This window comes from Rutidosis leptorrhynchoides, chromosome 3 (genome assembly GCF_046630445.1).
Source record: "Rutidosis leptorrhynchoides isolate AG116_Rl617_1_P2 chromosome 3, CSIRO_AGI_Rlap_v1, whole genome shotgun sequence".
In the NCBI taxonomy this organism is placed as follows: domain Eukaryota; kingdom Viridiplantae; phylum Streptophyta; class Magnoliopsida; order Asterales; family Asteraceae; genus Rutidosis; species Rutidosis leptorrhynchoides.
In genome coordinates this window covers 492,561,073-492,584,151 of record NC_092335.1, presented here as the reverse complement: position 1 = coordinate 492,584,151, position 23,079 = coordinate 492,561,073, and the positions used below count along the sequence as shown (strand labels likewise).

General features: G+C 33.7%; 5 protein-coding genes across 5 annotated transcripts; 3 read left to right on the top strand and 2 right to left on the bottom strand.

The window, feature by feature from the left end:
• Positions 1–7,481: 7,481 nt before the first annotated feature.
• LOC139898202 (SUN domain-containing protein 1-like) lies at positions 7,482–10,021 on the bottom strand. The gene is made up of 2 exons (XM_071880929.1): positions 8,848–10,021; positions 7,482–7,940 (listed from the first exon to the last, which is right to left on the bottom strand). The coding sequence occupies exons 1-2, from the start codon at positions 9,898–9,900 to the stop codon at positions 7,671–7,673; spliced, it is 1,323 nt and encodes a 440-aa protein (XP_071737030.1). The 5' UTR covers positions 9,901–10,021; the 3' UTR covers positions 7,482–7,670.
• Positions 10,022–10,030: 9 nt separating this feature from the next.
• LOC139901766 (uncharacterized) lies at positions 10,031–11,921 on the top strand. The gene is made up of 4 exons (XM_071884444.1): positions 10,031–10,049; positions 10,900–11,322; positions 11,410–11,666; positions 11,781–11,921. Exons 1-4 carry the CDS (start codon positions 10,031–10,033, stop codon positions 11,919–11,921), a joined length of 840 nt encoding a protein of 279 aa, XP_071740545.1.
• A 153-nt stretch (positions 11,922–12,074) lies between these two features.
• Positions 12,075–12,697, top strand: LOC139901765 (uncharacterized). Its single transcript, XM_071884443.1, has 2 exons — positions 12,075–12,588; positions 12,678–12,697. The coding sequence occupies exons 1-2, from the start codon at positions 12,075–12,077 to the stop codon at positions 12,695–12,697; spliced, it is 534 nt and encodes a 177-aa protein (XP_071740544.1).
• A 4,781-nt stretch (positions 12,698–17,478) lies between these two features.
• Positions 17,479–19,902, top strand: LOC139898201 (Golgi apparatus membrane protein-like protein ECHIDNA). The gene is made up of 6 exons (XM_071880928.1): positions 17,479–17,599; positions 18,217–18,273; positions 18,365–18,568; positions 18,694–18,753; positions 18,930–19,056; positions 19,618–19,902. Exons 1-6 carry the CDS (start codon positions 17,585–17,587, stop codon positions 19,704–19,706), a joined length of 552 nt encoding a protein of 183 aa, XP_071737029.1. The 5' UTR covers positions 17,479–17,584; the 3' UTR covers positions 19,707–19,902.
• Positions 19,903–20,024: 122 nt separating this feature from the next.
• LOC139898200 (psbP domain-containing protein 1, chloroplastic) lies at positions 20,025–21,874 on the bottom strand. The gene is made up of 3 exons (XM_071880927.1): positions 21,692–21,874; positions 20,634–21,065; positions 20,025–20,411 (listed from the first exon to the last, which is right to left on the bottom strand). The coding sequence occupies exons 1-3, from the start codon at positions 21,830–21,832 to the stop codon at positions 20,190–20,192; spliced, it is 795 nt and encodes a 264-aa protein (XP_071737028.1). The 5' UTR covers positions 21,833–21,874; the 3' UTR covers positions 20,025–20,189.
• Positions 21,875–23,079: the final 1,205 nt, after the last annotated feature.

The window sequence follows — 23,079 nt, the reverse complement described above, 5'->3', positions numbered from 1 at the left end:
CATGTGAAGCGCACGAGCGAAGCTATCACAAAAGAATGAAATGAGTGAATATGGAATTGTTTTAACCAATGTCGAGATTAGGATTGATTTCCAGAATTTAAGGGATTTAAAGAAAATCTTATGTAATAAGATTTGGTTCTTCGATGATTTAGAAAACAGGATCTCCTTTGATTTAATGCGATAATCTGTTTCGATTTCTTTGTCGGATATTTCACTATAAATCCACCTCCTTCCCTTTCTTACTTCCATACCTCACATCTCTTACTCTTCCTCCTCTAATTCATACCTTAAGGTATCCTTTAAAATGCTTCATCCCGTTCTGATTTTTGTTATACTTCTAACTTTCATATCTTTCATTCTTCTCTTTCATCTACCGCTAGAAGAATCTATTCACTTTTATGATTTTCTTGGAATTATAATGTTTCTAATTCTCCCGTGTCTTTACGTCGCCATACGTATTGATATACACGGTTTGTAGTTTCTGGATGGTTATTGGGTTTGATATCTTTCCTTATATTTCGATGCTCCTACTTCTATTTTCCATAATCATTGGCATCCATAGTTAATACTCTCTCCTATTTGCTGTGATCTATACCCCAATTTCTATTTTGGGACTTTGTCCCTTCGTTTCTTCTTCCCATCCTTGAGTCAAGCGATCAATAGTTCGGAATTCGTAGGTATAAAATTCAGAATGAACATAGCTAATGCTCTAAGAAAGGAATGGTAATGGCACGATTTTGATTTGTCAAATTACCAGAATATCCAGGAAAATAGAACTATCAAGATGATTTGTTCTTAATACGTTTTGGAATTGGATAGAATGTAAAAGCCGTGTAACATGGCACATGATGATGGTACTGTGAATCATCACATTCCATTAGAAACTTAACATGACTTACTGTAATATAATGAAGTTGATCAAGTTTCATTATATTATACTAATTCATGCATCAGTTCCCAACACTGCTTCAGAACATTCCTATTTTAAACTTGAAGGATTTAGAAACTAACACAGTTTCCTTTATATTGTAACGCAGATATTACAGAGAGATAAATGATTTCAGATAAGGATAGTGGTGAAAATATCTTCAGAAATATTGAGGATATTTATAATGAAAGATATGATAATATCTTGGAATTTCTAATGTCGAAGGATGATGATGAAGATTGACCCGTAAGGGTTTGATTCAGAAGCAAGGTGTTTGATTCACAGAATCGTCATAATTCTTTATGTACAAGTTTAGTCCTTGTAACTTGTTCAGAGTCTCCTTCATGGTTTGCTCAATCCGGTTTTCAGTACCAATTTTCTATCAAGCGTTCCTAACACTTCCTTCTTTTATCATCAACTTTTGGTCATTAAGACCTTCTACAACATGCTGCTTCGTCAGTATTTTCAAAGTTATCGGATCTGGGTCATTGGTTATCAAACCAAGATGGTTTAAGGAGAATTGTATTTTTAGATGATTAAACGCTGATGGTAATATGATGGAATATAAAAGGTTCTCCGGTAACGATGGCGAAAGAACAACGTATATATATATATCGAGATTGTAATAAGAGTAGTCTTACTGAGATATCGAAGTGGAGCTGTGACAAAATTAGTTAATTGAAAAGGAATCGCGTGATTGTTTTTGCTAATGGATGATAAGGAATTCGATGCGGATACGTTTTAACTATAACTTCGGGTTCGAAAATTTTCAGGTGCATAACTGTATGCATAAATCTTTCTTCCGTAGATGAGGTGCGTCTGGTTCAACTTCTCGATTGAGATGTTTTCAAGAATCATGAAAAGTTGTGAATGCGAATTGTAATCGTCAAGATACAAATGAGGTTTAAAATAGAATCAAGTGGCAAACTTGAAGGATTGTTTAGTTTCATATGTAATAATCATCATTTTAACTCATTTTTTAATTGTCCAAAGTTAGCAGTCCAATAGTCCGATTGTCCAATGGTTCAATAAATTCATATATGAACTAAATATATAATATTCGAATTACTTAATACGTATCGTGACCCGTGTACCGGTCTCGGTGTCGATCACAACTCAAAGTATATATATATTTTGGAATCAACTCCGACCCTGTATAGCCAACTCCCACCTTCACATATAGAGTGTCTATGGTTATTCTGAAATATATATATAGATGGGTCAATATGATAAGTCGAAACCTTTTATACGTGTCCCGTTATTTAAAATGCGTAAAATAAATAAATATATATCATGACCCATTATACAACGTGTTGTCTCAGAATTAATCCGACGTGTTGTTGTACATGTGTCCCGACGGTATGTAAAGTACAGAAATTAAAATTGCAAGAATGTAAATTGCGATAAATTAAATATTAATCAGTTAGCTGGGAACAGTTAGCCGGAACAGTTAGCGTGTAATCCTATCACAATTTCAATTAATTAATTCATCTGTTTCTAACAATTTTTATTTTGCCAATGTTTCTTCATTATGCCACTTGTTGGATTCGGATAGGTAAAAATCCAAATATGAAATTTAAATGGAAATGGTTAATTTGGGGTGAACGGATACGTATATCGGTAATTGTAAGTAGGATAATAAATGATCGTTGAATCATATTCGAAGAATGTACAGTGTAACTTGTTAATGTGAATTCTAAATATTCCTTGGGTACTACCCACCCGTTAAAATATTTTCATCATTAACAGTTTGTACGAAAGAAATTTTTAATTACAATCTTTATGAAAATATATTTGCATATATATTTTCTTCGGATGTAACTATGAATTTAATGAGTCAATAAAATATTCAACTCATTTGATTTATCGTTATTACTAGGTTACATAATCTCCAAAACATTAGAGATTACATAATCGTCATGTCGAACGAAGAACGATACGTAAAGAAGAGGTAATCGGTGTAGAATGATATGTAGAATAAAGATCATATTCGAAGTTCAGATGATGATGTTGAGGTACGTGGTGCGGATGTGATTGTTGGTGGTGGTAATGATACGGTTGGTGTTGATGCTGATGATGTTGTTGACGTCGATGATGCTACTGGTACTTAAGATTGCGAGGTTGATGTTGTTAACGGTACTGGTTATGCTGCTGGTGCTGCTGCTGGTGTTTGTAACCTTCGCACCGTGTTCTCCAAAGCCGTCACACGAGCGCGAAGTTCGTTAATTTCTGCTAGTACACCAGGATGATTGGCGGTTGGAGTGAGCGAATGAACAAGATCCGAAATATGGGATAGGATATAATCGTGACGAGATACTCGAGAAATGAGAGAGAAAATGGTTTCTCGAACAGGTTCGCCGGTAAGTGCTTCAGGTTCGTCGCCAATGGGGCAATTCGGTGGGTGAAAGGGATCACCTTCTTCTTGTCTCCAATAATTTAGTATACTACGAACCCATCCCCAATTCATCCAGAATAGATGATGAGAAATTGGTTGATCCATTCCAATGACGCTGCCTTCGAAGCCCGAATGGAAATCCATATCAGCGTAGCTGTCGGAGTCGGAGGAATTCGAATTGGATGCGGAGTTCATCTTGTATAGTCGGGGAAATGAATTTTTGGTTTGGAATAGATTATAGGAGTTGGGTTTGGTATTCTTCAATACATAATTTACATATGTATTTATAATACTCAAAATCCCGTGAATTACGGAGAATCTTTGAAATTCGTCAGGCAATGTCTATAGCAACAGATACGCTAGGATACGAATTTTGTCTATACACTATCGATGCACTAAATGCAGTAAGACGTGTCTAGACTTAAGAATACTAAGCAGACAATTCCTAAGGAAGATAAGCAGATGATTTTCGACTAGATATGATAAGCAAAACTTTTGGCATGTAGACACGGTCAAAGTCCAGACTCACTAATGCATCCTAACAACTACCAGTTAGACACACTAATGCAAGGCCTGGTTCGCTAAGACCAACACTCTGATACCACATGAGACGACCCGACCCAATCCATAGGGACGAATACAATAACATATGATAACATTGCGAGGTACTTGACCTCTATATGATACATTTTACAAACGTTGCATTTATTCTTAAAAGGAAACCTATCATTACATCAATATTTGACATTTTCGTCTAACATTTCATAATATCCAAATGACCTAATCTGTCATTTACTTATTAATATTCTCTATTGAACTCCAATGACTCGAATGCAATGTCTTTGTATCATGGCTTAAAAGGTCCCAAGTAGTATCCTTAACATGAGCTAATGCACAGCGGAAGACTTAATTCATACCTGAGAATAACATGCTTTAAAACGTCAACATAAAGTTGGTGAGATATATAGGTTTGATGCTAGCAGCGTTATAACAATGGAACACAAGATTTCATATATAAACATTTTAATAAAAATATTCTAAGTGGTTGAGCACTTGGTAACCATACTTAACATTTAATCACGTCGCATATTCCCTTTATTATGAAATCTTACTACACTGTACCAAGTGTAGTCATGAAACGAAGTACTGTGCAACCGTTGAATACTGGTCGTCCAGTCCGGTTGGGGTTGTCAGGCCCGATAGATCTATCAACAGGATTCGCGTTTACAATACCGCTGTAAATATTAGTTACCAAGCTACAGGGAAGTATGCCAGTGGTACAACTCAACGTAGAATATATTTTTCAGTTACTTGTGTCCATAACGTAAAACATAAAATACATGTATTCTCATCCCGAAATATTTAGAGTTTAAAAGTGGGACTATATACTCACTTTGCCTTGAAGATATATATTTTGACTTGGTCTCCGATTGATATCACGAACCTATCCATACATAATATATCAATACCTTTTCTTTTTAAAACAATCGTCACATATATATACTTGTTATACTTTTAATACTTTTAATAATTCCTTAGTCCGTAGTTAGCAGTCCGATGTTAGTAATTCAATTTTAATGGCTCATATTTAGATGTTTAATAAACCCCCAATGAAATAAATAAAACCCCCATCGTATATGTATTGGTCGGGATTAATCTTGACCCACGGTACCGGTGTTGTCAAATGACGTGTTGCGTACATAAAGTACCGGTGTTGTCAAATGACGTGTTGCGTACAATCATGGGATCTTATGATTAATCTTCTCGTATTGTTTACGGGTGATCCTGAACCATATAAAATTAAATTATGAGTACATATATATAAAATATCATGTTATTTTAAAAAAATGTGATTTATATAATTTTTCTCCAATTATTTTCGTGGCTAAACTAGTCTTAGATATCCGATCTCGTTTTGGTCATAGTTTCTTCGTTACAACTCCATTTTCGTTGGTTCAACTTGCCACTTCCTTGGATCGAGTCCCTCTTTAAGACTATGAACTGTAAATACCTTAGTTTGTATTCGAAATCACAGGTCATAGGTCAAACTTTAGTGAAACTTATGAAGTTAATCATTTTTGTTACAAAAATATCATTTAATAACCATTTTTCTAAAAATACTTATACTTTGAATTAAATCATGAAATTTTTATGTGTTAACATATTCATAAGAAATATCATTTTTCCAGAATATAAACCTCCAATTCAAAGTTCAAGATAGTTTTTAATTATCCAACCCAAAACAGCCCCCGGTTGCACTCCGACGTCGTAAAAACAGTTTTTAAGGTGTTCTTTTGAAAAACCAAGTTATACCTTGTTAAATTAGCATATATTTATGTTATATTACAGGTCTTGAAGTATTTTAAAAGTTAAGTTAGAAGGATCTATTTAGTTTGCAAACAAGTTTGAAAACATTCAAACTATGTTCTTGTTGTTAAAATTGTATACCATACAATAAGATAGCTATATATATATGAATCGAATAAGGTTATGAACAAAGTTACTACCTCAAGTTACTTGGACAAGATTGCTGTAAAAGAGGAGTAAAAACTTAGAACCAAAAGAGTGATGAAATTGGATGAAAGATTGGAAGCAACTTAAGACATAAACTTGAATTGAAAGTTGTATTTTTGTAGTGTTTTTGTTGATCTTTTTATGGTGGTGTTTAAGGTGATTCTTGAGAGGATTTTTGCTGGAGTTCTTAGAGAGACATGAGGCTAGTAAGTGTGTGTGTTTAGCTAGAGAAATAATATTCCAAAAATTGAAAATGGATGCATGTATTTATGGTGGTGTAAAAGGTGTATAAGTTTGTAATTTTGTGAAAAGATCTTTTAATCATGTGAAATTGTCATACTAAATAACAAAAGTAGTTACCTTATACATAAGGCATGAACAAGGGCTGGTTGGTGGTGATTTGATGTGTATATACCAATAGTAAATACGTATAGAAGCTAGGTATGATACGAGTACATGTACTCTAGATATACGTATAGAAAATCTTGTGAAAACGGAACGAGGATTCAAATATAGCTATCTTTTGTGAATACACTTATATTGTTTTATGTATTTAAGTCCTTTAAAAGTGATTAAATACATTATATATACGATATATGTATAAACATTATAGGTCATATTTATTTATGTCAAATAACGTTACGTATGGTTATCGTTTTGAAAACTTAAGTTAGTAGTTTCAAAATATACTTATAACTTATTGTTATTAATACAAAATGAGATATTAAAAGATCCTTAGATCATGTTAAATATGTATATATACATATATATACACAAACGTATAATTATCATATATTGTATAGTTCGTGATATCATCGGTCAAACTAGACGGTCAATCGTTGTGTAAAACTCTCTTTGAAAACATACGTCTCAACAATTTGGATTGCTTATCATGTTGGTAAGGTTTAATTTATGTAGATATTAATCTTATAAGTGTAAAACTATCGCAAAAAATCCGGGTCGTTACAAAAAGCTATGATCATTGTTGTGAAAGTCATGTTGTTCATGGACCTGACCTATAGCTTATGGTTGCACGGATTTATGGGGAAACATTCGACCCGGATCCATCATGATCCCAACCAACATGGAGATTATTAAGATAATAAGATGAGTGGACTTGTTCTTCATCAAAGCTGAAGAACTGGCACGCCATGCCCATGACACTATGTGCATCATCGATTGGCATCTTAATATACTTCAAAGAATTGTTATTAGTTACACATTTTGAGATGATTAGTGAAAAAAAAATAAAAACGGTTACAAAGTAATCCAATTATACAACATAACGGTTACAAAGTAATCCAATTATACAACATAAAACTAAGTAAAATATTGTCTTTGAAAAACGTAAACAATATAAACCTATTATACATTTTTGTAACGGCATAAACTTAATATAAATTTGACTTTCCATCTCTTTGTTGCATGTGAATATAAACCTAATATACATTTGACTTTCCATCTCTTTGTAACATGTGAATATGTGATGTTAAAAAAACTTCTGCAAGTCCTTTTCTCTTCAATTTCCATTTTGTAATGGTTTCCTCTAATTTATAAAGTATCACGTTTAATATTTGCCATGTCAAATACTCAAATATACATCACAAATATTCTAAAGTGAGATGACAGCAGCAACACATAACTAAAATAACAGAAGATGATACACAACTTCAATCTAAGAAAGAAGAACTAATCTAGCCACTCAGTACCATCAGTTCAAAAAACTTCAAACAACGAAAAAAATCAACGAACGATGAAATGAGTTTACATAGACACCATCGAACCTCAAAAGGTAAAAGAACTGCATAAACAAAGTACAAACAGAAAGATTGGTTACTGAACATTGGCATCATGACCATGGACCCTAACACGATATATGCACGTATGTGTAGGGCTACCATGATTGGACATGAACTCTAGCCTAATCGTATCGATAACGGTTGGGTTGGAGGCTTCTGTGTCCAGCACGTTATAGGTTTGGGCAATGCTCTTTTCAAGGTCGTATGTGAACTCCGTCAGTAAATGATGCTTATCTTCTTCATTGTGCAACCATCCCAAAACTTTACAGTCCTTGGGAGCACTTGATCTATCAAATGCCACACTCTGTTCAAGGTCAAAATAAAACAACAAAAAGTCAAAGTACGTTTCAAAAGCCAGAGTATTGATTCTTACTTTTTAGTACAACAAGCATTACCACAAGTCCACAAGTATAGAAACATTTTTGTTAAGATGATTATAGAAATTTAAGATTACAGTATTACTAGTTCATTATAATCATGATCTTGATCTTGACTAGCAGTCAAGAAACAATAATAAGCGTACTGGAAGTATGTACCGATCAGATATTCAGAACCGTCATTTGCAAATTTCTTTTAGGTCTTTCAACTTGGTTCAATTATCATACACCAAAAGCATGTACTGATCAGATTCAGCTATAAATTATGCAAACATAGAAGATTATGAAAATAAGCCAGCTATCCTGCATTACACTCTAATTTCAAAACTCCAATCATTTAAATCTTTCATCTCTCATTCAATGTTATAAGCATAGTAATTCCAGATCCCTATTTTAAGATTTGACTAAAGAAATATCTTAATAAAAAATATTACTTGGAGAGACTAGTGGGCCTGTTTACTTACCACTTAATAAGTTAATGGTCTGTTTCTGTCCAACTCTTAATTTAGTAAGTAAAATTGTTGTTTCTTTGTCACTTAATCTGTCACTTAATCTGAAAATTAAAATTGGTCTGTGAAAATTGGTCTGTTTCCAGGAGACATAAAATCAGACATACCTCCAGAATAAGAGGCAAATGGAGACAAAGGCAAATTCAGAAAAAAGTAAACAGCCCCTAAGAATTGTCTAAGGCATACCACTTAAGTAAAACAGCACAATGCATTAGCACAAGTCACAGTCTACACAAATTACTCAACAGCTATCATCAAATGAAACGGACAAACAAGCAGTCAAGAAACAATAACAATAAGCTTACTAGTTTGTCAAAAATCATACCTTAGAAACATGTTCGAGGGTTATAGCCTCGGGAACAATGGAAGTTCTAAGCTTAATTTCAACAAAACCATTATCTCCTTTCAATGGAAAACATTCACCAGGCTGACCAAAACTCGGTTGCAACATCTTCACAGCATCACTTCTAACATTTCCAGTCACCCAACTACTAATCCTACTTGAACCAACAAACGCTTCAGAATGTTTCAAAACAAACGCACCACCCGTTGCCACTGCATAATCAACCCTACCAAGTCCATCAGCAGCATGTTTCCCAATTTCTTTCTCAACAATTTCCTTAGCAAAAGCCCTAATTTCATCCAGTTTCATCTCACCATCACCACCCTTTTTCTTCACCAAAAATTCCTCCACAAACTTATCGAACTCATCTCTCGATAACCACTCATTACCACTCATAAATCTCTCCACACCTTCAACCCTCTTATCTATTTCGCTAACTTTACTCGAAAACTCAATACGGTCGTTATCAATTCGCTTACTCAACTCACTTTTCAATCCAGCAATCTCCTTCTCAATCTTTTGATCCACAACTTCAACCTGAACTTGCATCATTTTCGTTGTCGTTTTCAAAAACTTCTCCACTTCCGCAATCCGTCTTTCGTAATCCATACTAGCCAATCCAGGATTCAAAACCAAATCCAAACCACTCCCTTGATTAAAGGCTAATCTACGAATCATTTGAGCTAAAAGCAGCAATATAACCAAAATACCGAAATTTTTAACAATCACACTCACTGCAGTTTTCCATGCCGGTTTCGATGTAACCTTTTTCGCAACGTTTCGTTTACGTAATTTAGTGGTAGTTGAATTTGTAGGTAACTGATTACTAATTTTTTGAGCAGTATCTTTAGATCTTTCTACAGCAGTTGTTTCAGTACCTGGTTTGATTGAACGGTCGGGATCATTTGCTCTGGTGGTATCTCCGCCACTGGCCGGAAATGCATCGATTCCGTCGCTACCGGTTTTTTTCTCGGTTGGTCTGCGTAATGAAGCACCGGTAGGGTTTGCGGTGACAGAGACGGTAGATGATGACATTAATTTGATTGGTTGAATTTGATTAGGTGAATTTGAGTTGTGTGATTTGGGGAAATGTAATGAAATGGAAACCTAATTTTGGAGATTTGAATTGAAGTTCAGAGACGACTAAAGTATTACTCCGTAGAAAATGAAAGGAAAAGTGGATGGTAATACTTTTTTGAAAAGGGAGGGATACTAATTGACTATTATACCCTTATTTATGTTTATAATAATAATAATAATAATATAATAATATATAATAATATATAATATAATAATAATAATAATAGAAGTTTAACTTTCTAGATAAATGCATGGACATAATTGTAAATTTAATTAAAAAGTTGTGTGTGATCACCTCCAAAATTCATCAATTCTATTGATTTTAAGAAGGCACTGCCACTTTTATTTAACTTGATTAGAGCTAACGTTCAGAACGAGACCTGTATCGTCGGCATCGGAGAACCCACGCGCCGCCAAGAACAACAGTCGTAGTTGGGTTTTTTTGGCCAATTTACAAGCTTTTCTGGCCAAATCCCGGCGAGTGAACAATCACAGACCTCGTACCTGGCCCAAGAACGTTTTTTCGCATAAGAAATTATCACCCTTTGCTTCACCGCAATACCTCCACCGCCCAACGCCGCCGCCGACGCTTCCTGTTTACCGGAAATTAATCTTTCCGGCCGGTTAAAATTCTATCTCTCGTTTGTGTTAACTGATTTCTGATTCCTGTCTATATTTATATATATATATTTATTAGGAGTAAACCATTATATATACAACTGTTTTATATTCATATAATTATAACTATATTCATATCAGTGTTATATATTATAACTATATCCATATTATACTTGCTTGTCTTTTTGAAATCCATTGTATCTATAACATACATCTATTTTTATTTATTTCCTGTGTTTAATATTATAATTAACAATAAGTACTTATTTATCATAACCATATTTTTCTTATTTTTAGATTGTACTTGGTCATCTTTTGGTGTATAAGTTAATATAGATCTTACGCATACCTATGATCACTTGAGGTCATGTCCTCCTAGTTTAGGGGTGGGTAGGCCCAGACGGGTTAGAGGCGGTAGTGGGGTAGCCACCCTTGGTAGGATTAGAGTGGGTAGTTGGAATATAGGAACCTTGACGGGCAAGAGGATTGAGCTCGTGGATACCTTCCTTAAGAGTAATGTGGACATAGGGCGTGTTCAAGAGACTAGATGGAAGGGTGAAGGGGCGGTAGATATTAAGGACTATAGGTTGTGGTACTCGGGTTCTAGGATAGCACGGAACGGGGTAGGTATCTTTTTGGGAAATCTACATAAGGATAACGTTGTTGACGTGGGTAGGTTTAGCGATAGGATTATGTATGTTAGTCTAATTATTAAGGAGGAGACTTTCACGGTAATTAGCGCATACGCACCTCATGCGGGTTTAAGTGATACGGAAAAGAAGATTTTTTGAGAATTGTTAGATAAGGTAGTGAGGGGGTGCCTAACGGATCATCGACTGATTATAGGGGGTGATCTGAATGGACACATAGGAGCGGAGGCAGAAGGTTACGAGGGAGCCCATGGGGGCTTTGGGTTTGGTCCTAGAAATGAAGAAGGGCGCTCAATTCTTGAGTTTGCCATTGCCCACGAGTTGGTTGTAGCAAACTCTTTCTTCAGGAAGAGGGATGCTCAGTTAGCCACTTTTCATAGTGGGGGTCGTCGCACACAGATTGACTTTTTTCTCCTTCGTAAAGGGGAACTTAGGACATGTAGGGACTGTAAGGTCCTTCCGGCCTTGACGTGCTCCTCCCAGCATAGATTGTTGGTCATGGACCTAGTCACCCGGGGAAGAGTTGGCAGAAGGGCCAGGGTTGTGTAACATAGAATCCTTTGGAAGAATCTACATGGAGCGAAGGCAGAGACTTTTAGAGCGACCTTGACTGATAGATTGAGTGTAGAAGGGGATAATGTAGCCCCTACTGACGTAGACCAGATATGGAACCGCATGGCGTCCACTATCAGGGAGGTGGCAAAATAAGCTTTAGGGGTGGCATTAGGGACGTCGAGAGCCCATAAGAGTAGTAGAGAGTCATGGTGGCTTAGTGACGATGTCCAAACGAAAGTCGCGTTAAAGCAGACGAGGTTTAGGGAGCTCATTACTTTTGTGGAAGGGACACCTGCAGAGAGAAGTATGGTAGAAGAAAGATATAAAGAAGCTAAAAGAGAAGCAAAGAAGGCCGTAGCAATTGCAAAAGATAAAGCTTATGAAGATTTATATAGGAAACTAGACTCTAAAGAGGGAGCCAATGACATATGTAGAATAGCTAAATCTAGGGAGCGAAGAGGTAGGGACTTATTTAACGTCAAATATATCAAGGATGAAGCAGGTCAAAGTATAGTAAGAGAAGACCTTATTAGGAAAAGATGGGAAGAGTATTTTGCATCCCTCTTCGGTAGGGAAAGAACGGAGCGGAACATGGAACTCCACGAGGTTCAGGAATATCAAAACAAGTGTTTCTGCACGAGGATTAACCAGGAGGAAGTTAGATCTGCCCTACGAAAGATGGGGAGAAACAAAGCAGTAGGACCAGACCAAATTTCGATTGAGGCGTGGAGGTGCCTAGGAGGAGATGGGGTTAGATGGTTGACAAACCTTTTTAACACGACGTTTAGAAGTGCAAAGATGCCTATGGAATGGAGACTCAGTGAGGTTATTCCCATTTACAAGAATAAGGGAGATGCGCAAATATGTAGTAATTACAGAGGCATAAAGTTACTTAGTCATACTATGAAGCTTTGGGAGAGGGTGATTGAGACGAGGCTACGACGCGAGACAATAGTTTCAGAGAACCAATTCGGTTTCAGGCCAGGACGCTTGTCGATGGAGGTGATTCACATCGTTAGAAGCCTTATGGAGAAGTATAGGGAAAAACAAAAGAACCTACACATGACGTTCTTAGACTTGAAAAAGGCCTATGACTGTGTCCCGCGGGAGCTGATTTGGGAGACTCTTAATGTTAGGGGCATCCCAAGTAGATATATAAGAACCATTAGATATATGTATGAGGAGGCGAAGACTCGGGTACGTACGACGGTAGGAAACACAGAGTTTTTCCCGGTAGAGGTAGGTTTACATCAAGGATCGGCCCTTAGCCCATATCTTTTCGCTTTGAGCTTAGACGAACTAACTCACGGGATACAAGATAACATCCCATGGTGCCTAATATTCACAGACGATATTGTATTAGTTTCAGATTCCCAGGATGAGCTTAACAGAAGACTAGAGCAATGGAGGATGGCCCTAGAATCAAAGGGCATACGGATTAGCAGACTTAAATCGGAGTACCTTAGATGTGATTTTAAGACGAACGAAGAGGAACAAGAGGATATAGTGGATGTCCGAATTGGGGATCAGATTTTACCTTCACAAGAGTCCTTTAGATATTTAGGCTCGATGCTTCACAAATCAGGAAGGATGGATGAGGACGTGACGCATCGTATACGAGTAGGATGGTTGAAGTGGAGGGTAGCGAAAGGGGTGTTGTGTGACAAGAAGGTACCCTTTAAATTGAAAGGGAAATTCTTCAAGGTGGCAATTAGACCAGCCATATTGTACGGCTCAGAGTGCTGGCCAATGACGAAAGACCAAAAGAGGAGGATGGAGGTGGCAGAAATGAGGATGCTTAGGTGGACGTGTGGTAAGACCATGCTAGATATGATACCAAATGGAGTTTTTAGGGAGAACTTGAAAGTTGGGAACATAACCAACAAGCTGAGGGAAGGTCGACATAGATGGTTTGGGCATGTTATGAGGCGCCCACTTTTAGCCCCGGTTAGGAGAGTCGAGACTCTCGTTGTTGGGGGCGTAAGGAGAAGGGGTAGACCCAAACGTAGATTGGAGGATAGATTGAAGCTCGACATGAAAGAGCTTATACTGACGGAGGACATGGCTTCTTATAGGAGTTTGTGGAGGAGTAGAATTAGTATAATTGAGTAATTTGTATATATATATATATATATATATATATATATATATATATATATATATATATATATATATATATATATATATATATATATATATATATATATATATATATATATATATATTCAATGTGTAGTATATATTCAATGTGTAGTATATATTTTTTTACCACCACTTATATAATTATATCTATATATTATATAGCTTCAATATATATTATGTATAAGTGTATATGCCTCTGTATCTATATGTTTTTATTCAGGTTATATATAGGTTCTGTGTATATGTTTGTATCTGTATATATATGAATGTATGTATCTAAGTGCATGTATCTAAGTTTTATATTTGTATGCTTGTACCTGTGCCTAGGTATATATACCTGTGAATGGCTCTATATGTATACATATTTAGGTATAGTTATTTATACATGCTTATGTGTGGGTGGGAATATGGGTTGGGTGGTTGTGTATTTTGATTGTTTGCATGTCTACTTGGTTTTACATATTTGTGCGCATTATATTATCCATGCTTTTTGTCCTACTGTTGTGCATGACTGCTATATGTGTTTTATTTTATGGATACTTTGTATGGTTGCTATTTCTGCACATAACTCTTATAGGTACGTATGCCCGCACTATTCCGTTTGGAGGAGCATTCATGGCCGGAGGTCCTTTAGGAAGCAATCTCTTGGCTCTTCGAGAAGAGGGAGGGGCGATCTTATCTAGCCACGGGTTCTATACCCGTGGGTGGAGTAGGGACTTTCTTCTAATCTAGGGCTCGGGGAATGATTGTCTACACCCCCCCCCCATACCCTACATTCGTGGGATTGTGTATTGTTGTTGTTGTTGTTGTTGTTGTTGTGTGATCACCTCCCAAAAATGGGGTTCCTTCATTTAAAATAAAAAGTAATTAATTAACATTAATAAATCCTAATCATAATCGTACTCAAGTTATTTATTTATTAGATTTGTCTAACTATAAGCCATTAGAGCACTGAGTGTGGTGACGCGTCAGTTCAGTGTTAGTTCAGTGTCTTGCTGATGACTGGACGCTGACTGGACTGACACTGAAAACTGACATTGGTGAAAAAACAGGGGAATTTGGAAGATGGGCAGTTCAGTGTCTTGGAGAGAGAATATATTTATTTTTATTATATTTATTATTATTATTATTATTATTATTATTATTATTATTATTATTATTATTATTATTATTATTATTATTATTATTATTATTATTATTATTATTATTATTTTAATTTATCATGAATATATTGAAACACTATTTGATGATATAAAAGAAAAATAAAATTAAAAAAAATTATTTATTACTATGTACGTAAAATACTCAACAATGACAATTTATTTTCATATAAACCATAAAATTATATTAAATGTATTGTCTACTTTTTATATAAAAAAAATAATAATAAGTTACTGAAACTTTTTGCAAAGAATAAGTGAGTGTAAGATTTGAAAATGTCATGTAAGTTGAGGGTTATAATATGTAAATTGAAAACGATACTTCATCTTCTTCAAATTTCAGCCTCCATTCTCGTCCAAAGATAATCATCTCCTTGTATATCTTCCTTCAATTTATATATGAAATTAGTAAGTTTGAAAAAAAAAAATCGTCGACGGATAACGTTCAGGATTTCAAATAGTGGGACCCACAAAACTCACACCTCCACCGTCGTGCAGACGACTTCGGCCCTTGAGACGCCGGACCGACACCGAGATGGTGTGGTCCGACCGTCGGCGGGTTAACCGACACTGAGCTGACTGGATCCACACCCAGTGCTCTTATCATAACATAAGATTTTATGATTAAGATCTATACTTTCTATTAAATTGCTAAAATGATGATGTCATTTTAACTCTATTTTAACTCATCATTTGACACATGTCATCTTCACAATAATCATGGTGATGTCATTAATATTTTAATAACTTAAATAAATAAATAAAATAATTTAGGAATTGATTATTACCATAATTAAAAACCCAAGCTTCTAAATCTATCATTTTTTTCTTTAGACATTAATAATTAAATTTTAAAATGAGACTTACACTCCATAAGCTTAAAAGTTTTTACTAATTTTGTTTTGAAATATAAAAAGAAGCATACCGTTGTGTAGTATGATTTTGATTTTAGTGCAAGTGCTATTAAATCCATTGATTTTTAGCTCTGTTTGACATTTGTCTTTTAAATTTTCATATGAGAATATTTATCAAAAGTTTGACAGGACATGTGTTGTACATTTAATTTATATCTCTAAAATGATGATGTCATAAATAAATCTTATTTAAGCTTTAAAAAATTCATAAATAATAGAGAAAATTTTAAACCCCTGTGATGATGTCATTAAAATAATTAATTGTATTTAATAAAAAAATTAACATGTTAATTGTATAATATATGAAGCATAATGTGCAACTTTATGATAAAACACTTCATTACCGTATGTACAATATTTGAGGCATTATGTACAACCTTATGATAAAACACATGCATGACCATATGTATAAACTTTAAAACAAATAGTACAATCTTTTACAAAATACCTCATAATAATTATAATAATTATTATTATGTTACGGAGTATTATTGAAATGTGAGTTCTCTTTAAGGGATTAATTATGTTATATATATATATACGAAATACATGTTTTAAAAAAAGATGTAGTGTATGCTTTTATGACAAGAAAAATAGTAATTGTGATGAAAATTGAAAGATTGTGGTGAGAGAATAAATGTAGTTCATTTATTCTGATCAAGTTAAGTACGTCAATATGTTTGTAAAAATAACGACAAGTTTCTTATCGGAATTCGTGATTTCACGGGTCATTAAACTAAATGACATTAGCATTTACGTTCACTTAATACCTAAAACATATCTTATTAAACTGTTTCGTTTAGATAAACATGTGATTTCACGGGTCATTTTAATGTTTATTATTTATTATTTATATAACATTCCCAAAGTAATTGTTAACTACCATAAATCGTCATATATATTATTAAATTGTTAACATTAACAAATATAAATTAACCATTTTTTCATAAGTATTACTAGCCATATTAATTTGTTAGTTGTTATTCATAACCTTTAATAAAGTTGTATATAAAAAATAAATTTCATTTATATTACATTCTTAAATTATTTCCTTATAATTAAAATTTAACAATCACTCGTATTATTTAGATGATTTTTATTTCATTAATATGCAAAAATTATTGTACAATTGAATTTCATTATTTTAAAACTAATAATTAATTGCTACACATAAAACTTTTATACGTATCTAGACACATTTTTTTGTTACTCTACTAAATTATATAAGTGATATTACCTTTTTAACCTCATAATCATACACTCAAGTTGCTACACATGACATATTCTATTTATAATATGAGTTTTTTTGTGTTGAAGGGTCAAAATTTTTATATTATTACACAAGTGTAAATGTTAATCTAAAACAGAATTATACAAACATTTGATTGAAGTGCAAAGGACCAAAAATATACTTCACCTAGACTAGAAGGACTGTAGATGTAAATAATAAAAAATAAAGCTCCTTTTTAAAAAATCCAAAAACTAGATCCGTAACCCCGAATATCATCCCCAAAACCTTATTTCTTTCTGGCATCGTAGTTGAAGACGCGTTTAAAATCCCGCGAAATTGCTGAGGATCGAAGGCTGATTCTTCGTTATCATGGATCTGAATACGGTTTGATTTCACAATCTCTAGTTAACTGTCTTAAGAATCATGTAATAATATTATTGTTAATTGTTAATATCTGTCTGTTAGATCCAAAATTGTTAGGGTAAATGTATGTTAATTTTCTATAACGTGTTGATTTTTTAGCATGCGATTCACTAAATTTATGAGCTGAGTTGTTGAAATAATAAAATCTAGGTTTCTTCTTTGTTGTCATTTCAATTTTGTAGCCCTAGATCTTTTATTAAGCAGTATTGGTTTATGAATACCACTGATAAGTTTGCGAGAATCGGTTTTAGGTAATGATGTATTACTGATTTTGAATGTTGTATTGGTTTATGAACATCATGTTGTAGAAAAAAAGGGGTGAAAAGTGATTAAGATTTTTGAATGTAATTATAATATGCCATATACTCAAAAACTTGTACTTTTTGGTTTTTAAATTTTGGATCGTAAAAATAATTTCGTATCATTTTGTGTGCCTTCTGAAAAGTAAGCGTGAAAATTCATCTGCAAGTAGTCAAAATCTGAAAGCTCAGTGTAAAATTTGTAGATTTTTTTACAAAAAAAATTTATTTTTGCTTTATGTGCTACAAGTTTTATGCTTATTGTTTTCTTGTTCTCAGTCTCAAGGAGAAAACTATGCGAACCCAAGGATATGCTTCTTTCACGTGCTCTTTAAGGTCAAATCGTTATATGAATTTCTTTCTTTTTATCATTTGTTACTACATTTCATTTATAACATTGAATATTGATTCTTTTGTGGTATTGCAGGCTGGAGCTTTGGCATTTTATATACTATCCGCTCTGTTTTTTGATAGCTTTGTCATAATTTTCGTGGTGACTGTTCTTCTGGCTGCTCTCGATTTCTGGGTCGTGAAAAATGTCAGTGGTCGCATCTTAGTTGGTTTGAGGTGGTGGAACGAAATTGACGACAATGGAGAGAGTGTGTGGAAATTTGAATCTCTTGACCAAGAGGTGAGCAGTTACAATTTATTTTAGTAATTTTACGTTTTGTTTTTTATTCTAACACCAAACACAATCTTAATCAATGGTCATATAGTATCAGTGGTTTGTGTCTCATATATGTCTTTCTTTAACAGACATTAGCTCGCATGAACAAGAAGGATTCATGGCTGTTCTGGTGGACTCTTTACTTGACTGTAAGTAGAAAATTGAATTGAAATGCAAAATCAACACAATACAGTCAGTCTAATGTAGAAAATTTGATAACAAGCTAAAAAGATCATACTAACAATGCTTGTTGTACTAAAAATAAGATGAGTGCATTTAAAAATAGAAGTTGAAAGAGTGCATTTAAGCAATTGTCTTTTTGCAGGCGGTTGTATGGATCTTCTTTGGTATATTCTCTCTGGTAAGGTTTCAAGCTGATTATCTTCTAGTTGTTGGAGTTTGTTTGACCCTCAGCATTGCAAATATTGTGGGCTTTACAAAATGCCGCAAAGGTATGTATAACTCTTTTGACATAATTAGACGTTCCCTAGAAATCGTGATATTGTCTGTGTAACTTTTGGAATGTTTTGTGTTATACCCATATGGACTTCACATGATCCGTTTCATTTGGTATATGTTTTTCTCTTTACCGGGTCAAATGGGTTAAAAGCACCCAATTCTACCTTCCCTAATGCTTACTGTTAAGTGTTGAAAATCTTGAATCATTTTATTCCAGGAGATAGAAAACGTTTCCATCTCAACCTGGCCCTTATTCAAAGTTGCCCAATTTGACCCCAGACCATTTTTAACAATTGCCCAATGGCCCCAATCCATGTTTCTGTTTTAGTTGGGTGTTTTTTATGTTCCCAGTAGATTAGTTGGACAACACGTGCTTTTAACCAATTCAATGAAAGTAAAAAAATACAGAATTATGGATAATTAATTTAATTATTATGTCAAACTCTTTTTTAGTTGTATTGTAATAACTTATTATAATTATAAGGTTACAACTATCTTCAATGGTATATTTGGTATGGTTGTGAATTTATTTTTGGGCATTTGTCTTCTTTCAGATGCAAAGAAGCAGATTCAACAGTTTGCCTCCCAGACTATTGCGAACCGGTTTTCATCAACACTGCAGTCTGCATTTAGCGTTGTCTGATTTTGATACAGACGGGACCTTGGTTTGTTATTGTATACGTGATATACTAATATGAAAACAACTTGAACGCGATTGTAGTGTTAGATATAATTAGTCGGAACTTAAAATTGTTCTTGTTTGGTTTTGAGATGAACAATTCATTTTATTGTTTGAATCATACCAAATTATAACTTGTTAACTGCATTCACAATAATGAAGTTATATATAAATATAATTCCACAGCCACTAATAATGAAGTTATATAATTTAATTCTGAAAATTAATTAAATGTACAAATGTCAAAAATTATAGTCGTACGCTTAAAACTCTACATATGCCAAATTGCCAACCAAGTTTTTTTAGTTCCTTTTTATTTGTTTTTCCCTTCATTATACAACGCCTAGTTACAAAAGGATACAGTTTTATCATATGATAAGAAAATTCAAAAACTCAATAGAGCATAACCACAATAGTATTACAAAAAAAGAAACTTTAAAAATGTCATCAAGCAGATAACTTGTTAACCCTAAACGACTCCATGACTTTACGAAGATCATTCTCTTCTTCTACAAATACATTTTCAGGTACTTGTAGTCTCAACTCGTACAATTGGTTATTTTCAACTCCTAGAACAGAAAGGTATCGCCTATTCCATTCCATACGTACTACTCTGTCTTGTGGGTTAACAGCCAACTCATTGTTGCTAGCAAATGACTTTATGTTCACCTGCAAACCATCAACCAAAAAACATCAGTAACCAAAATAGAATACCTTTGACCCATACAAAAAAGTACCCATTTTGACCCATACATAAAGTACCCATTTGAGCCTTAACACACCCATCTTGCCAGTTCCTCTACTTTCGAGGTCAATCTGACCTTATGAATGTCAAACAAAGTACATTTGTATCTACTATCATATGTGAACTTGAAATTTTAAGACTTATACCTCAATTTGGTAGTACATCTTCCCATCATCAGCGGTCCTAGAAGACGTAGAGAGAATACTCGATTCACGTTTCACACCAAGTCTAGTAGACATGAACTCAGTCAAATACTGTCTAACAACTGCTTTCCCTGCTTCTTCTGGTGGGCCCAAATCTTCAACACTTTTATATTTCGACGATGAAGGAGAGGACACCTCAACCGAAAGATTCTCATCAAGAATAAAAGGGTCTCTAAAGAATATGTCAGCATTCGCACCTTTAACTTGAATCCAATTTTTAGGATAATTGAACGAATACCCGTCAAAAGTATCGATAAACTCCCTGAACTCTACGGATTGTTGAGCGAAAGCAATATTTTGCTCGGTTTGTGATAAAACACAACTAGACAGAATCAACGCCATTATACTCCTCCTCGGAACTGCAAAAGCTTTAGCCTGATTATATATTAGAATAATAGAAAACAATGAAGAGCTATTGCAGAGATTTTATTATCATAAATTATATTTTTATCAACACATCAAGATTTTTTAAATTTTTACTCCGATTAACAATGGCAGACAAATCCAAACAGCTAGTGAGGCATAACAACAACGATCAAGTAACGTTGTTGTTGTTGTTGTTGCTGTATATCGGTATATGCCTCAAACATAAGCCTTAAAGTATGCCTGATGCAGTTATTGATTGACATATATTTCACGCATTTTATCTAAAGCGAAAACGATTGAATCCTCTACTCAGATAAACTAACACAAAAACTAATACACAGGAAAGCAAAATTGTCTATATGATCCCTACAAATGTTTAACAATTTCACAATCACAAATCATGGTTCAGCTCAAATTTTAAATCAATAATTTGGTCAGCGTTCAGTAACTTAATTTTCAGTCTTAACATTCTAGCACTAGTAACTAAATCAGCTGATAAAATAATAACACTATGTTTCACCTATTAGCCTGCCCAATCAACCGTAATGTGCATTCATACTAAATACAGTTATTCAAATATATTAATACTAATAGATAAATGATGGAAAATTGTATGGTTAAGAGACAGAACTTACGGATTGCATGTGATTGCAAGAAATAGTAAAACAGGGACGAGAGGAAGGTGGAAGCGCTGCGGTGGAGGAGAGGAAGTGAGCCGGAAATGAACGGTGGACGGTGGCCGGAGTTTTGAAACTGAGATGGGTGACTGTAGCCATCCGAGTGGATTGTGTAAGGATAAGAACCCGGATCAATTCTGTTGTATTCTACTCGCAGTACTAGTACAACAATGAAAGTTTTAAACCGCATTCTAAAGTCTGACCGGTTGAACCGGAGTCTTGACTTTTTTTGTGTACGTGTTTCTTTAACTAAACTTTTTTTTTTACTTAAATAATAAATTAAATAATAGAAATTATTACTCTGTATTATATTTTTAAAACAACAACAAAACCCAATAACACATGCGTGGTGTATGGAAATGTGAGATGTAGACAATCATTTCCCTTTTGAATAACGAGAAGTCATTTATTCACCCAGAGTGATACACTCTAAGAAGTAGAGAAAGTTATCTCTCTTTCTTTGACAGACAAAGAGATTGCTTCCGAATGAACATTCGGCCAATAAGTAGAAATACAAAGAAACCTAAAACCATAAGCTCTTATAACCACTTGAAAAACTTCATCAAAACAATGAAGCCTAAAAAAAATACAAAGAACCGAAAAGAACTTCCGAGTTCAATTAAACAAAATACTTAATTTGAACTCACAACACCACAACTAAGGCTCTAAACAGTCTTAAAGGAACGACAAATAAAAAATGAAAAAACAAGTTACGATAAAGAAAATAAAAACAAGGGCGCTCAATCACATATTTGAATTTGATAAACTCTGTGTACAAATGAAACATATTACATAATAAATTTAAACTTAATCTTATTATGATTCCGACACGATAAGCAAAGTCTATAATGTTGAGTCTCAAAAAGTTTTGGAACTATATTCATGTAATTAATTACCCTTTGACTGTGCTCGACGATTCACGAACATTTATGTGTATATAGTATAGATATGTATTTATAATAATTTGAAATTATAAAATATAATTTAAATATTAGATTTAAATATGTAAAATAAGATACAAAATAATTTAGTGGAATTAAAGATGAATCTATGTATATATATATATATATATATATATATATATATATATAAAATAAAATTTCTATGTATTATATGTATATTATAATATATAAAATTTATAAATATTAAACATTCAATAAAAGTTATTACATATATATTATATTATTATTAAATATTACATAATTAATAATATATGATTACAAGTTTAAATATTGTATTATATCAATATTATTATTATTACCCTCAACATTATTCATTAATATTAATATTATTATTATTAATATTTGTACTATTATAATATATAATATATAGATATGAAGTTTGAA

Bases quoted from the DNA above. Each gene is read 5' to 3' on its own strand.
- LOC139898201 (XM_071880928.1), top strand. The intron at 18,274-18,364 runs GTCAAATCGTTA...GTGGTATTGCAG, and splicing joins TCTTTCACGTGCTCTTTAAG to GCTGGAGCTTTGGCATTTTA. The intron at 19,057-19,617 runs GTATGTATAACT...GTCTTCTTTCAG, and splicing joins CTTTACAAAATGCCGCAAAG to ATGCAAAGAAGCAGATTCAA.
- LOC139898200 (XM_071880927.1), bottom strand. From the start codon at position 21,832: ATGGCTACAGTCACCCATCTCAGTTTCAAAACTCCGGCCACCGTCCAC. The intron at 21,066-21,691 runs GTAAGTTCTGTC...ATATATAATCAG, and splicing joins CTTGCAATCACATGCAATCC to GCTAAAGCTTTTGCAGTTCC. The intron at 20,412-20,633 runs GTATAAGTCTTA...GATGGTTTGCAG, and splicing joins AGATGTACTACCAAATTGAG to GTGAACATAAAGTCATTTGC.
- LOC139898202 (XM_071880929.1), bottom strand. From the start codon at position 9,900: ATGTCATCATCTACCGTCTCTGTCACCGCAAACCCTACCGGTGCTTCA. The intron at 7,941-8,847 runs GTATGATTTTTG...GACCTTGAACAG, and splicing joins CCCTCGAACATGTTTCTAAG to AGTGTGGCATTTGATAGATC.
- LOC139901766 (XM_071884444.1), top strand. The intron at 11,323-11,409 runs GTTTAAGTGATA...GACTGATTATAG, and splicing joins CGCATACGCACCTCATGCGG to GGGGTGATCTGAATGGACAC. The intron at 11,667-11,780 runs GTCCTTCCGGCC...ATCCTTTGGAAG, and splicing joins GGACATGTAGGGACTGTAAG to AATCTACATGGAGCGAAGGC.
- LOC139901765 (XM_071884443.1), top strand. From the start codon at position 12,075: ATGGTAGAAGAAAGATATAAAGAAGCTAAAAGAGAAGCAAAGAAGGCC. The intron at 12,589-12,677 runs GTGAGGTTATTC...CATACTATGAAG, and splicing joins GCCTATGGAATGGAGACTCA to CTTTGGGAGAGGGTGATTGA.